General features: G+C 42.1%; 1 protein-coding gene across 1 annotated transcript in view; it reads right to left on the bottom strand.

Annotated features, from left to right (window-relative positions):
- Positions 1-10,083, bottom strand: part of VWA3A (von Willebrand factor A domain containing 3A) — a 51,110-nt gene extending 41,027 nt beyond the window's left edge. The window contains exons 1-4 of the mRNA XM_061207856.1: positions 9,983-10,083; positions 5,028-5,053; positions 3,144-3,228; positions 101-188 (exon numbers count right to left, since the gene is read on the bottom strand). Coding sequence (XP_061063839.1) covers positions 101-162 — 62 coding nt within the window. The 5' untranslated portion in view covers positions 163-188; positions 3,144-3,228; positions 5,028-5,053; positions 9,983-10,083. The remainder of the gene's footprint in view (positions 1-100; positions 189-3,143; positions 3,229-5,027; positions 5,054-9,982) is intronic.
- Positions 10,084-12,225: the final 2,142 nt, after the last annotated feature.

Below are 12,225 nucleotides of genomic sequence, written 5' to 3'. Positions count from 1 at the left end.
CCCAGTCTCACTTAAAGGCAGGTATTTCCCCCTCAACTCCCGTGAACAAAATATTGTGGCTGTTGTTGTTTTCATTTGGAAAGTCAGAGAAGATGCTTACCAATGATTTTCCAGAAACTTATTATCTTGACCATGGAAGATATGACTAGTTTGTGTGGCCATTATAAAAACACCCAATGCTTATTTTCCTATGGAGGAAAAGAACACCAGAAAAGACAAGGGTAAGTGCAGCATATAGACAACAGCTCAACTGTTCTTTAATCCATTCATTCCATAAATACTTATTGAACACCTACTAGGTATTAGGCTTTGTGCTAGATGCTGAGGATACAACAATGAACAAGATAACAAAGGTTTCTCGACTTCAGCACTTTCGACATTTTGGACAAGCTAATGCTTTGTCGTGAGGCTCTCCTGTGCATTGAAGGATGCTTAGCAGCACGCCTGGCCTCTACCTATCAGATGCCAGTAGCATCCCTGCCCCCCTGCAAGTTGTAACAACCAAAAACATCTCTAAACACTGCCTAATGTCTCCTGGGGAGCACAATTGTCCCCGGTTGACAATCACTGAGCTAGACATTGTCCTTGTCCTCCCAGAAGGGGAGAGTGATGTAAATATAGTAATAACAAATTGTGGAAAGTACTGTGAAGGAAGTAAACAGGATGATATGATAGTAATCAGGAAAGGAATCTGCTTTGCATAGGTCAGGTGATCAGTGAAGGTGTCTTCTGAGCTTAGACCTTTTTTTTTTTAATAAAGTATTTTATTTTATTTTATTTATTTTATTTTTATTAATTGATTTTTTTTTGGCTGCGTTGGGTCTTTGTTGCTGTGCGCGGGATTCCTCTAGTTGCAGCAAGCGAAGACCCAACGCAGCCAAAAATAAATAAATAAATAAATAACCCCCCCCCCTCCACCAAATCCAGGGAATTCCCTGGCAGTCCAGTGGTTAGGACTCCACGCTCTCACTGCTGAGGGTCATGTTCAATCCCTGGTTGGGGAACTAACATTCCACAAGCCGCACCATGCAGCCAAAACCCCCCACAAATCCAAGGTCACACCCCCTCTTCTCCCTCCTGCTTAAAGCTGTTCAAAGGCTTCCCTTTATTTCTAGGATAAAGACTAAGATCCTTAAGATGGCATCTGAGGCTCGCAAGCTCTGGCTGCTGCCCACCTACCTCTCCAGCTTTCCCACTCCACCACTGCTCGCTGCCTCAGTGTTTGACAACCCCGTTCCCCTTCAGTTCCTAGAATGCTGTACAGCTCCTTTAATCGCAGGGCCTTTTCATGTGCTGGCTTTGCTCTGGAACATTCTCCTCCCCTCCCCCCAACCACTCATCCTTGACATTTCAGCTCAAATGTTACTTCCTCTAGGAAGTCTTCCCTACCATCCCACTCTATTCCAGGTTCCTTTGTGTTATGTAAACTGTCATAGAACTGTGCTCCTTTCTTTAAAAGTAATTACCTTAACTTAGAATAATACATTTATTAGTGTGATTTTTAAGAATTGGCATCCTTCTCCCATTAGACTTTAAGTTATGCGACAGCAGGGACTGGCAGACAGTAGATATTCTGAGGAGGGGAGGTAAACCTCCGTTCTTGAAGAACTGACTTCACTTTCTGCTCTTGGGTTCCATGAGATACTTGTTCCTTCTAATTCCCTTCCTTTTTGCTTAAGCGACCTCATTTATTTATTTATTATAAATGTATTTATTTATTTATTTATTTTATTTTTGGTTGCGTTGCGTCTTCGTTGCTGCGCGGGCTTTCTCTAGTTGCAGCGAGCGGGGGCTACTCTTCGTTGCGGCGTGTGCGTTTCTCATTCCAGCGGCTTCTGTTGCTGCAGAGCACGGGCTCTAGGCACGCGGGCTTCAGTAGTTGTGGCTCACGGGCTCTAGAGCGCAGGCTCAGTAGTTGTGGCGCACGGGCTTAGTTGCTCCACGGCATGTGGGATCTTTCCGGACCAGGGCTCGAATCTGTGTCCCCTGCATTGGCAGGCGGATTCTAAACCACTGCGCCACCAGGGAAGCCCAAGTGACCTCATTTGTATTTCTTGTTATTTGCAACAAAAAAAATATTGTCTAAAACACCGCAAGTGAGAAACTCCAGATGGAGTTGCAGCTTCAACATTGGAGCGTGCGTTCTTATGAAACCATTAAATTAAATAGCTTAATGATGGTTCGGCAACTTGCTTTTCTCTTTGGGGTCTTTAATCTTTTATTCAGAGGAATTTTCTTTTGAGAAGCACCAAGATAATGTGGCAGTGTCTCAAAAAAAGAAACAGCGGTTTTACTTCAGTATATGCTTTGCTGGGAGACTCTTGTGGCAGAGACTGCTGGAATAGAAATACCTCATCAACACTGGACACCCCGCAGTCTCATTCCCTCTTTTCAGTGAGTGATTAACAACCTAATGAATTCAGAGGCTTGCACGACTGGATTCTGGGATGACTTGTGTTGGCCAATGGAGGGGTGTTTGGGTTGCATAAAACTAGCAAAACAATGTGGTGTGCTAGAAGGAGCACAGGACCATTGGTTTCTTCATCTGCAGAATGGCATGGGGATGATAGTAACTGCCCCGCCTACTTCAACTCCATCGTCAGGAGGATCAAATGCAATTGAGAATGTACAAGAGCTTTGTAAAATACAAAGGGCTATAGGAATGCAGAATACCATTTCAAAGTCTGCTGCATCTTCAAGCACTTCAGCATATGACACAAGCACTTGTTCATTCCACGCACACTTATAGAGTGCATGCTAGGTGCCAGAGAGAGCTGGTACTGGGGAGGCAGAGCCGGACAGCCCTTACCCTCAGGCCTTTGCTCAAATGAAACCTTATCAGAGAGGTCTTCTTTGATTACCCCATCTCAGACAGTACCTCCCTGCCCCTGTTTTGTTTTCTCTGAGGCACGTTTCATCATCTGATGTTCTATATATTTACTTATTATCTGTCTCTGCCCCACTCTCCCTCATCCATCAATCCACTAGAAGTAAGATCCACGAGGGCAGGGACTTAGTTATGTTCACTGTTAGAACCGTTTTATGTAAACATTGCCTAGAACATAGTACTTGCTAAAAAAACATTTGTTGAATAAATGTACTCAGGGCAGGTCCAGAGTTTAGAGAAAGGTGGGCCACGTTACCTTGGGAGACTGGTCACAGCAGGGGAAGAGAACATGCAAGCCGGTCCTTAGGAGATGGCATCTTGTCAAAGGGAGACAGGTAGCCCTGATTAGTGGATAAAAGAAAATCTTCAGCTAAATTCCTGATTTGCTAACAGCTGGATCTAGGATTCTCCTAAATATCCAGGATAAAGCCACCCCCAGGGTTTGTATTTTTAACTGCCTAATAACCTCTAGTCTTTCCCCCATCCAATCCATTTTACAATCTGCTGCCAGAATGATTTTTCTGATATGCAGAATTGTTCATGTTACTACTTGTTTAGAACCCTGCCATGGCTTCTCAGTACCGTGGACAAGCAAGTCAAACCTTCACAAGGCTTTTCATTCCATTTGGATCTATTCTTTGCTTACCTCTCTACCTCATCCTGCATCCTTCTACACACCCTGGTAACCCCTACCTGCACACACCTTGCTAATTCATACTCTTCTTTGTTCAAGTTGGACCTACTTCTAGAATTGCCCTTTGCCCTTTTTGTTTGACAAGAAAACCCAGGAAGTCTTTCCTGAACCCCATTTGCTGCCCCCCAACCCACAAGGAGGAAATCATTCCCTCCTATTGCTGCCTCCTGGCTGTCTCTTACCAAGTTGTCACAGCCCTTCTCGGGAGCAGCCCAATTACTTCCTTGTCTACTGTTGTACCCCCAGCACGTAGCACAATGTCTGGCAGGTAGGGAGCAGGTGCTTAAGACCCAGGCTCCCTAAATCTTTCTCACTTAGTCCAGAGCTTAGAGTCTGGGCCTCCCCCCGCCCACTCTTGTACCATCCTGTCAACCCTTGTGACTCTCAACTTCACCTGCATTTCTCCATTTATTTCTCCATCTTTGGGAGAAGGGCCCCTGGTCATCCCAGGACTCTTTTCGCTGGTTCCCACTTCTAGTTCCTCCAAGCTCCTCCAAGCAACTCAACAGTGAAGCTTGCCCTGTCGGGAAGTGTTTGCTGGTCTCCAAGGTAACAGACTGCACCACTGCAGCTTGAGGCAGGGACAGGGAAAAACCTTCCTCACCCCTGGGAAAAAATTACTACTTTGTTGTTCATAACAACCTCTCCCTGGGCACTCTGCTTTTCTCTGCCCCCGCAAAGGCTGGGGAGCAGGATTTGGACCTCTTTTCTATTTTTAGAACGTTTGGGTCAGCAGAAAACTGTGGTTTAGACCAGTGGAGCCCTGGTGCCCGCTGCCTTCCTGTGGTAGGAACTGAAGAAAGAAAGCAGAGAACTTATGACATGTGTGAAAGGTGGTAACCTTCTCTTCCTCCACAGAGCCCCCCAGACACACTCCTTGGGAGAGGTCTGGCAGTCCCTCACCCCTGCCAGGTCCATCTCCACCCAAACCGGGCTAATACAGCAGCAGACTCAGTGACCTCTTAGCATAAGAAGAGATCATCTATTGCAGTGGTTCCCAAACCCAGGTGCCCATCAGAATGATCTGGGTTGTTTGCTAAGAAAACATACGTACATTCCCACCTGGGAGATTGATACAGAACTGTAGCAAAGTGTAGGAACATGAATATTTAACAATGGCCCCAGGTGATTATGATGTAACCAGCCCTTAGCCCACAGTTGGGGACCTTTCCAACTCCTTCTATGGAAATCAGGAGAGAGGAAGTGATGTGCTCAACGTCAACTAGCTTGTAGTGGCTAAGGGAACTGCACTTTTAGTTTTTCTTATCCAGGTCATTTCTCAAATCACGACCTTCACTTTCTGAATCTTTAATTTATAATTTAGAACATGTGCTACTTGTGGTAGTCACTGTATGGTAGAGAACTCCTTCAGATGTTGACCCCAGTGCCTCCTACAGGCCAGATCAGAAACAACAAAACCCTTCAAAATAGACACAGCTTACCTACCACCAGTCGCTCTGGGCAGAAGAGTCCTGGAGTGTAAATTGTGGCATTTGGTCGACACCAACAAGGCAGGAGACGAGGGAGATCAGAAAGAGGTAAGGAAGTCAGAAGAGGGAAGAGTCACAAGAGGCTGAGAGCAACCAACCAAAGGCTCCTCTGTGAGCCAGAGGTAAGTGTCCTTGTGCCCACCTTACTGGAAATCCTGGGTAGAGGGGCTGGCTAACTTTGAGACACCATTTTTGGAGACACAGGGGCTCAAGATAGATGGCTTATCACCCTCACAACGTCCTTTGCTCCTGGATACATGGGTTTTCAACATTTTACAAGAAGTAAAACCCAACATTGAAAAGTTCTTTGTTACTGCTTTTTTCTACTTGAGTTTACATGACACATGTTCTGGATGTATTTGTGCCAGATGGATAAAGCAGAGTAAGATTTTCAGGCTGTATGACCAGCCAAGGAGAAAGCTCTGTGCTGGTACCATCTTTCTCAGTTCTCCTCAGGCTGTATATAGCTCATGATTGGCCCCATGTAAGGAATCAGAGCACAGTAGGAATTTCTTTTCCTCTTACCTTAGGTTCTTGGGACCTGATGGGTCACCTTACCTCTGGTCTTTATTTAGGAGCTCTAAACTGTTCCCATTACTCAAAATATATTTGCTATGATCTGAATGTTTGTGTCCCCGCCCTGCAATTCATATGTTAAAAACCTAACCCCTAATGTGATGGTATTAGGAGTTGGGGTCTTCAGGAGGTGATTAGGTCATGAGGGCAGAGCCCTCATGAAGGGATTAGCACCTTTATACAAGAGAGCTGACAGAGCTCCCTAGCCCCCTTCCACCATGTGAGGATATGAGAAGTCTGCAACCCAGAAGAGGGCCCTTGCCTACAGTGCTGGCACCCTGATCTCGAACTTCCAGCCTCCAGAACTGTGAGAAATAAATTTTTAAAAAGTGATGTTGCAGTGAATATTGTTTTGTATCTTAGGTTCACAGCATGCTCACTTCATGGCAAAGCCTGACTTGAACTGGCATGAGGTTAGTTACAGTCTTTATTTGTTCCCTTTAATGTGAATATTTAGATGTTTTGTGATTACGGAATACTGCTTCATTCTCTGATGGGGATGTTACATAATATATAGTGTAGGCACCTCATTGATTTTTTTAAGTCTGAAAAAAATTGAATTCCAAAGATCTTTTAGCTTTTTGATAAATACCGTAGTGATGTGTCATATTTAGTCCCTATTATCTTCATGTGTTAAAATGAGCAGATAATGGTGACTTTGATGGTTTTGTTTTCAGCATCTAAAATTCCTCTTTTTGGGAATTCCATGGTGGTCCAGTGGTTAGGACTCTGCACTCTCATTGCCAAGGGCCCAGGTTCAACCCCTGGTTGTGGAACTAAGATCCCATAAGCTGCTCATGCCACGGCCAAAAAAAAAAAAAAAAAAAAAAATCCTCTTTCCCTTTTTTTAAAAAATTGAGGTATAATTGACATATAACATTACATTAGTTTCAGATGTACAACATAATATGTATATATTGGGAAATGATCACCACAATAAATCTAGTTAACATCTAGTTAAATTTGTTTTTTATAAGCCACCTAAGTCTGTGGTGTTATAGTAGTCCAAACAGGCTAAGACAATATTATTGTGTGATATATTTCTTTAGGTATTAATTTGTATTTTGCTCTATTTCTTTCCTCCATTTCAAGCAGTTGCAGGTGCTTTTTAAGAAGCGGCTTGAAGTCAACAGTTTTTCCTGTCTTTTGTAAAAGCCTAAGCTACCTGAAAGATTATAAAGTGACATGCCAAAGCACAGGAGGTGAGGGATGTGTTTAATGTCAAGAGGAAAGTGGGAAGGTATATAAAGATTCTTTCAGTTAAAAGAGACAGAAACCCAGTTCAAACTGGCTTAAGGGAAAAAGGGAATTTATGTGATCAGATAAAAGAAAAATCCAGGGATAGTTCTGGCTTCAGGCATGGCTTGATCCAAAGGCTAAAATGTTAACAGAAATCTGTCTCCACTTCTCAGCTTCTTTTCTTCTGTGATGGCTTTATTCTTAGGTAGACTCTTTAGGAGTGGTTGGTAAACTTGGGACATCAGCTCTAAGCTTTCCCCTCCATAGCTTTTAGCACCCTAAAGGAAGGAGAACAACTCTTTTCCAGGAGTTCCAGCGAAGTCCCAGGCTTCGCTTGGTCACAGGACATGCTCATTCTTGAACCAATCACTGTGACTCTGATTGGCCAGACCTGGTTTCTGCACCTAGTCCTGGGGCCAGAGGGTGAAATCAGCCCTATGAAAAGAGCTGTTTTTGTTGTTTTATTTGTTTTGTTTTGTTTAACCAAGAAGGGGACACTAGGCAAACAAGACTGAGGAAAGCCAAAGGGGAGAGAACAGTCCCCAGATAAACAGAGGTCAAGAAATCAGATCTGAAAAATCAGAGGGAGGAGGGACCTGCCCCGTGTTTGGTAGCAACAGTGGTGAGATGGCAAGACCTGAGAGGAAATGGGTCCTCGGTACATACAGGAAGAAAGTCCAGAGGCATAGGGGCTCACAGGTCACCAAAGGTTACCATGCCCCAAGCATGGGATTGGGTACTGTAGAACTACTGCACCATTCGGCCTGGAACAGTTGATGTTTCAGCAGCAGTGGGTATAGGCAAATGACAAACGACCAGAGGGGACTTTCTAAAGTTTCAGCCGTGGATCTCTGCACAACCCTAGGGTATCCCCAGTGGCCAATAGATTTCCTACCAACAAGGAAGAAGGGATCTAGTTGATTTTTTAAAGTGCTACAGGGAGGATAGGAGATAGCTTCTTTGGGAAAATTTCCCTGGGTGCTCAATTCTCAAAAGGGTTCCGATAAAACCAATGGACAACATGGTATAATTCACCAGTCAAGAAAGTAAGCACTATAAAATACCACTGAGCAATGATTGCAGAAATCTTGACAATGAGCAGGGAATGATGGCAGATTAAATGCAACTTAATGATAACTTACATAATTTTTTTCTTTCAACAAAATATGTAATATTCACAAGTAGAGACTACTTTTTATGGTTGTTTGCATTCCACATCCAGAAGAAGCAAACCATAGATTTAGCTGCTCATGTCTGAGCCAAGGAATCATGCAACTGGGACAAGCTATTTTTATTTCGTTTAGACAAGCCAAACTGGCAATGTGGGACAGCAGAAGCAGTCCTAGATTTGAAGTCAGGGAACCTAGGTTTGAAACCCAGATTCCCTAATAGAACTTCGGGTAAATTGCTCACCCTTCTGATCCTTAGTGTTTTCTAGTCTATACAATACCATCTCCTACTTCATAGGAGGAGTATTAATTAAGATGACATATGGAAAAACACAACATGAGTTTAATGTTAGTTTCTTTCTCTAAACTCTTATGAATGCCACTATTTTTTAACCACAGTTTTTCAAAAAATATGAATTGCCTTAATAGAGTAGTTGATATGCTTCAGTTAGAATGTCAGATTATTATGATACTTGGGAAGTTTCTGTCATCTAAGGGCTAAGTTCAGAGCAGCATTATTTGTAATAGCAAAGACTTGGAAACAACTTAAATGTACAACCACGGGGGAAGAGAAATATATCTAGATCTCTACAGTGTGTAACAGAGGTATCTATCTATACTATACAGCCATTAAAAATGAGGAAGATCTATATTTACTGACACTGAAAGATATTCATCATAAATTAAGTTAAAAAAGAAAGTAGTGGTAGTTATGTATAATATGATCTTGCTTTTGTTAAAACAATTGAACAGGACACACCCATCTCACACACACACACATATAAACACACCATACACACACACACACACACACACACACACACTGTAAAGAAAGCAAAATGTCTGAAAGAATACCTAATAAACTGTCAACAGTGGTACTCTCTGGAAGGTGGATTGTGTGGGAGGGAACTTTTAATTTCCTATATTCATTAAAAAAAATTTACAGACAGGTGTTACTGTAAAAAAAAAATTCTTTTGTCCCAGTTTAGGGTCATGTTAACTTCCTTCTCCATAGTAGCACTTAGGACAAGAGAAAAAGTTACTGGGACTTCCCTGGTGGCACAGTGGTTAAGAATCCGCCTGCCAATGCAGGGGACACAGGTTTGATCCCTGGGCCAGGAAGATCCCATGTGTCACGGAGCAACTAAGCCCGTGCGCCACAACTACTGAGCCTGCGCTCTAGAGCCTGCGAGCCACAACTACTGAGCCTGCGAGCCGCAACTACTGAAGCCCGCACGCCTAGAGCCCGTGCTCCGCAACAAGAGAAGCCACCGCAATGAGAAGCCAGCGCACCTCAACGAAGAGTAGCCCCCGCTCGCCGCAACTAGAGAAGGCCCCCAGCACAGACAAAAAAAAAAAAGTTACCAATGACCCAGAAAGCAGAAATGAGGTAAAGTATTTGAGTGGTGTGTGTGTGAGTGGGACTGCAACACACAAGTCCATTTTGCTCTCACTAATTAATTAGCAAAATACGTAGAAGATGAGGTAGTAAAAAACTTTCTTAGATATGTGGATTATTTTTTTTCCCCTAGAGTGGATAGTGGAACAGGTTTTTTTTTGGTGGTTCTTCAACTGCATTTGTATTTTGCCATAGAAAACAAAGCAATGTAAAAGAAAGGGTTTTTATTTTTTTTTATTAAAGAAAATACTTGAATTGTCTTATACAACTAAATTAAGTATTTAAACAACATGAAAAGAGTGCCAGAGTCAGGACACGGTATTTATTTTACTGACTTGCCCCAACAGATAATAAATAAGAGATTGATTTAATGGTGACCAAACACATTGAAAGTATCTACTAAAATGTGCCATAAGATGGCCAGTTGGGGATAACCACATCTAAAATGAGATCAAATCCTTGAGTCCGTTCCTTTTAGCAGAAATAATTAAAACCATCTTGGCAGAACCAAGTCTCTGCAAAACATACCAAATGTATGGACGGCTTCAAGAGAACGGAGAACCCACAAGCTTGAAGAAGCCTCCAGAGAGTTCTCTTCAGGATCGACAGGGTACTTGCAACATCCTGGTCCTCTGTATAAGTATCAATATTAGAGCACTGTGAATTTAGTAGTAAAGGGTCTTGAGTCCAGAGAAATCCTAAGGAGGTCAGCAAGACTGGCATATTATACAGTCAAATACTTACCAGTAAAATAACCACACTTACTTATAAAAGCTGATGATCTATGCAAGCTTCTGCTTTCAGGAAAAATTTCACTGAAACAATCCTGGAAGACAGGTGACTGGGCCTTTCACATCTCCAGGAAACATAGTTTCATAATTTTCCTTTATAATCTAGCCCCAAATTTAATCATGATAATTCATGTGTAAAGTACTGTGTCAGGTCTCTGAACTACGAGAAAGCCACATTCCTTGAGTTCAAGAGTTTATGATCTAGTTATAGAGAAGTATTTAATAACATCAGCAGCTAACACTTGAAGGCTTACTATGTACCAAGAACTTTCCACACTTTATCTCATTTTAACCAACAATAACCCTATAAGGTAGGTACTATCAGGCCCGGTCTACAGATGAGAAAACCAAGGTGCACAGAGGTTAAGTGATTTATTAAGTGATTTATTGTGGAACTGAGACTTGAATCCAGGCAGTCGATTCCCCTCTAGTAAGTTCTGTTACAGAGGTACAAGCAAAAGAGAAACAAAGCACAAAAAATTAGATTATTTCAAATATAGGAGGGATTAAAGAAACTGCAAGGGGGAGGTCATACAGGCACAGCTAAGACAGAGAGCAAGGTGTAGTAAAAGAATGGAGAATAGGCTGGTTTATCAGTAAAAAGCGAAAAGAGAGAATGATGGGAAATAAGGCTGAGGAGACAGCTTGAAGCCAGCTCATTAAGGGTTTTCAGTATTATGCTAAAGAAGTTTGGATTTCATTCTGTAGACTGCTGACGTGACAGGAACTCGAATAAAGAAGTGAAAAGTTTCTTTTGTGTTAAGATTATTTTGGCAGAAATGATCTGGATGAATTGGAGTAGATGGAGATTAGTTGAAGAAAGATTCGTTTAAGTGGCTATAGAATTTGAACAACTGTCCTAGGCCAAAAACTGTCCAAGGCCTATTTGTCAAAGACATTCTTTTCTACATTGAGTGTTCTGAGACCTAGTTATGTGACTCTGGGAAAGTCAATAAGCCTTTGAAGTCCTTGATTTCTTCATCTGGAAAATGGAAACACTGAACATGCTTTTAGATTTCATCCAGCTCTGAAATTTTACAAGTCTCATGAAAAATTTCTTCTTGAAATTTAATCTTGGGTGGTCTTAGTCTTTGGAACTGGGGCTTCTTTGTAGAAACCTTGAATGTGCTTCAAAATATCATCCCAGCATTTTTTTTTCCCTGCTGGGAAAAGAACCAAAATTCTAAAAAAATAATACAGCATTATGCTTTCTATCTTTAATACAATTTATAAATAACTACTTTTATTTTGTTGCTGGGTAACTGTGACCCAGAAGAGTTGACTTCGCATAAAAGGAACCCACAGTCCACTAGTCTTGGTGTTTTTCCTATAATCTTCTCATACAGTGGTTAGAAGGGAGTCGATGGAAGAGTAACTCAAAATAATTTTTTCACCCATGTTATTGTTTTTAAAGACAGTCTGTTGCCTTTTCCTACAGTATTACCAAAGAGAAGAAAAGTGTTTCCTTCCCCTCTCTTAGAAGTTCAGTATTTAGTCAACCATTACAATTTCCAGTTGACCTATTCATTAATGTTTATAGAAAAGAACTCTTCAAATACCTCTAATCTGTGTCATAAATCAGGGTAAGATTTGAATGGTGGAAAGGTAGGCTGACCAACTCATCCCTGTTTGCCTGGAACTTTCTCAATTAAGGCACTGAAAGTCTCATGTCCCAGAAAAGCCCTGTCTCAGGCAAACCAGGATGGTTGGTCACCCTAAGAAGATGACGTTAAGGTCCAGAAGCCAAGAACACCCAAATCCTACCTTGTCTTAAACTCCCGACTCCACATGAGGCTCCTGCAGAGGCCATATAAAGGAGAGACAGCAGCAACGGGTAAGTATAGTGTTTCATTTGATTACTAGTTATCATTAGGCTAGGTCACTCCTGATACTCCTAGACAGAGTTACAGTAAAGCTGTGATGGAGCATACGGGTAAGTCTAGAGACCAAAGGGTTCTATATTGTTCCTTCAACCCAAAT

The sequence above is a fragment of the Eubalaena glacialis genome, chromosome 13 (genome assembly GCF_028564815.1).
Source record: "Eubalaena glacialis isolate mEubGla1 chromosome 13, mEubGla1.1.hap2.+ XY, whole genome shotgun sequence".
Lineage (NCBI taxonomy): Eukaryota > Metazoa > Chordata > Mammalia > Artiodactyla > Balaenidae > Eubalaena > Eubalaena glacialis.
Note: the sequence above shows the minus strand (reverse complement) of the source record. Positions and strands in the feature narration are given on the sequence as shown.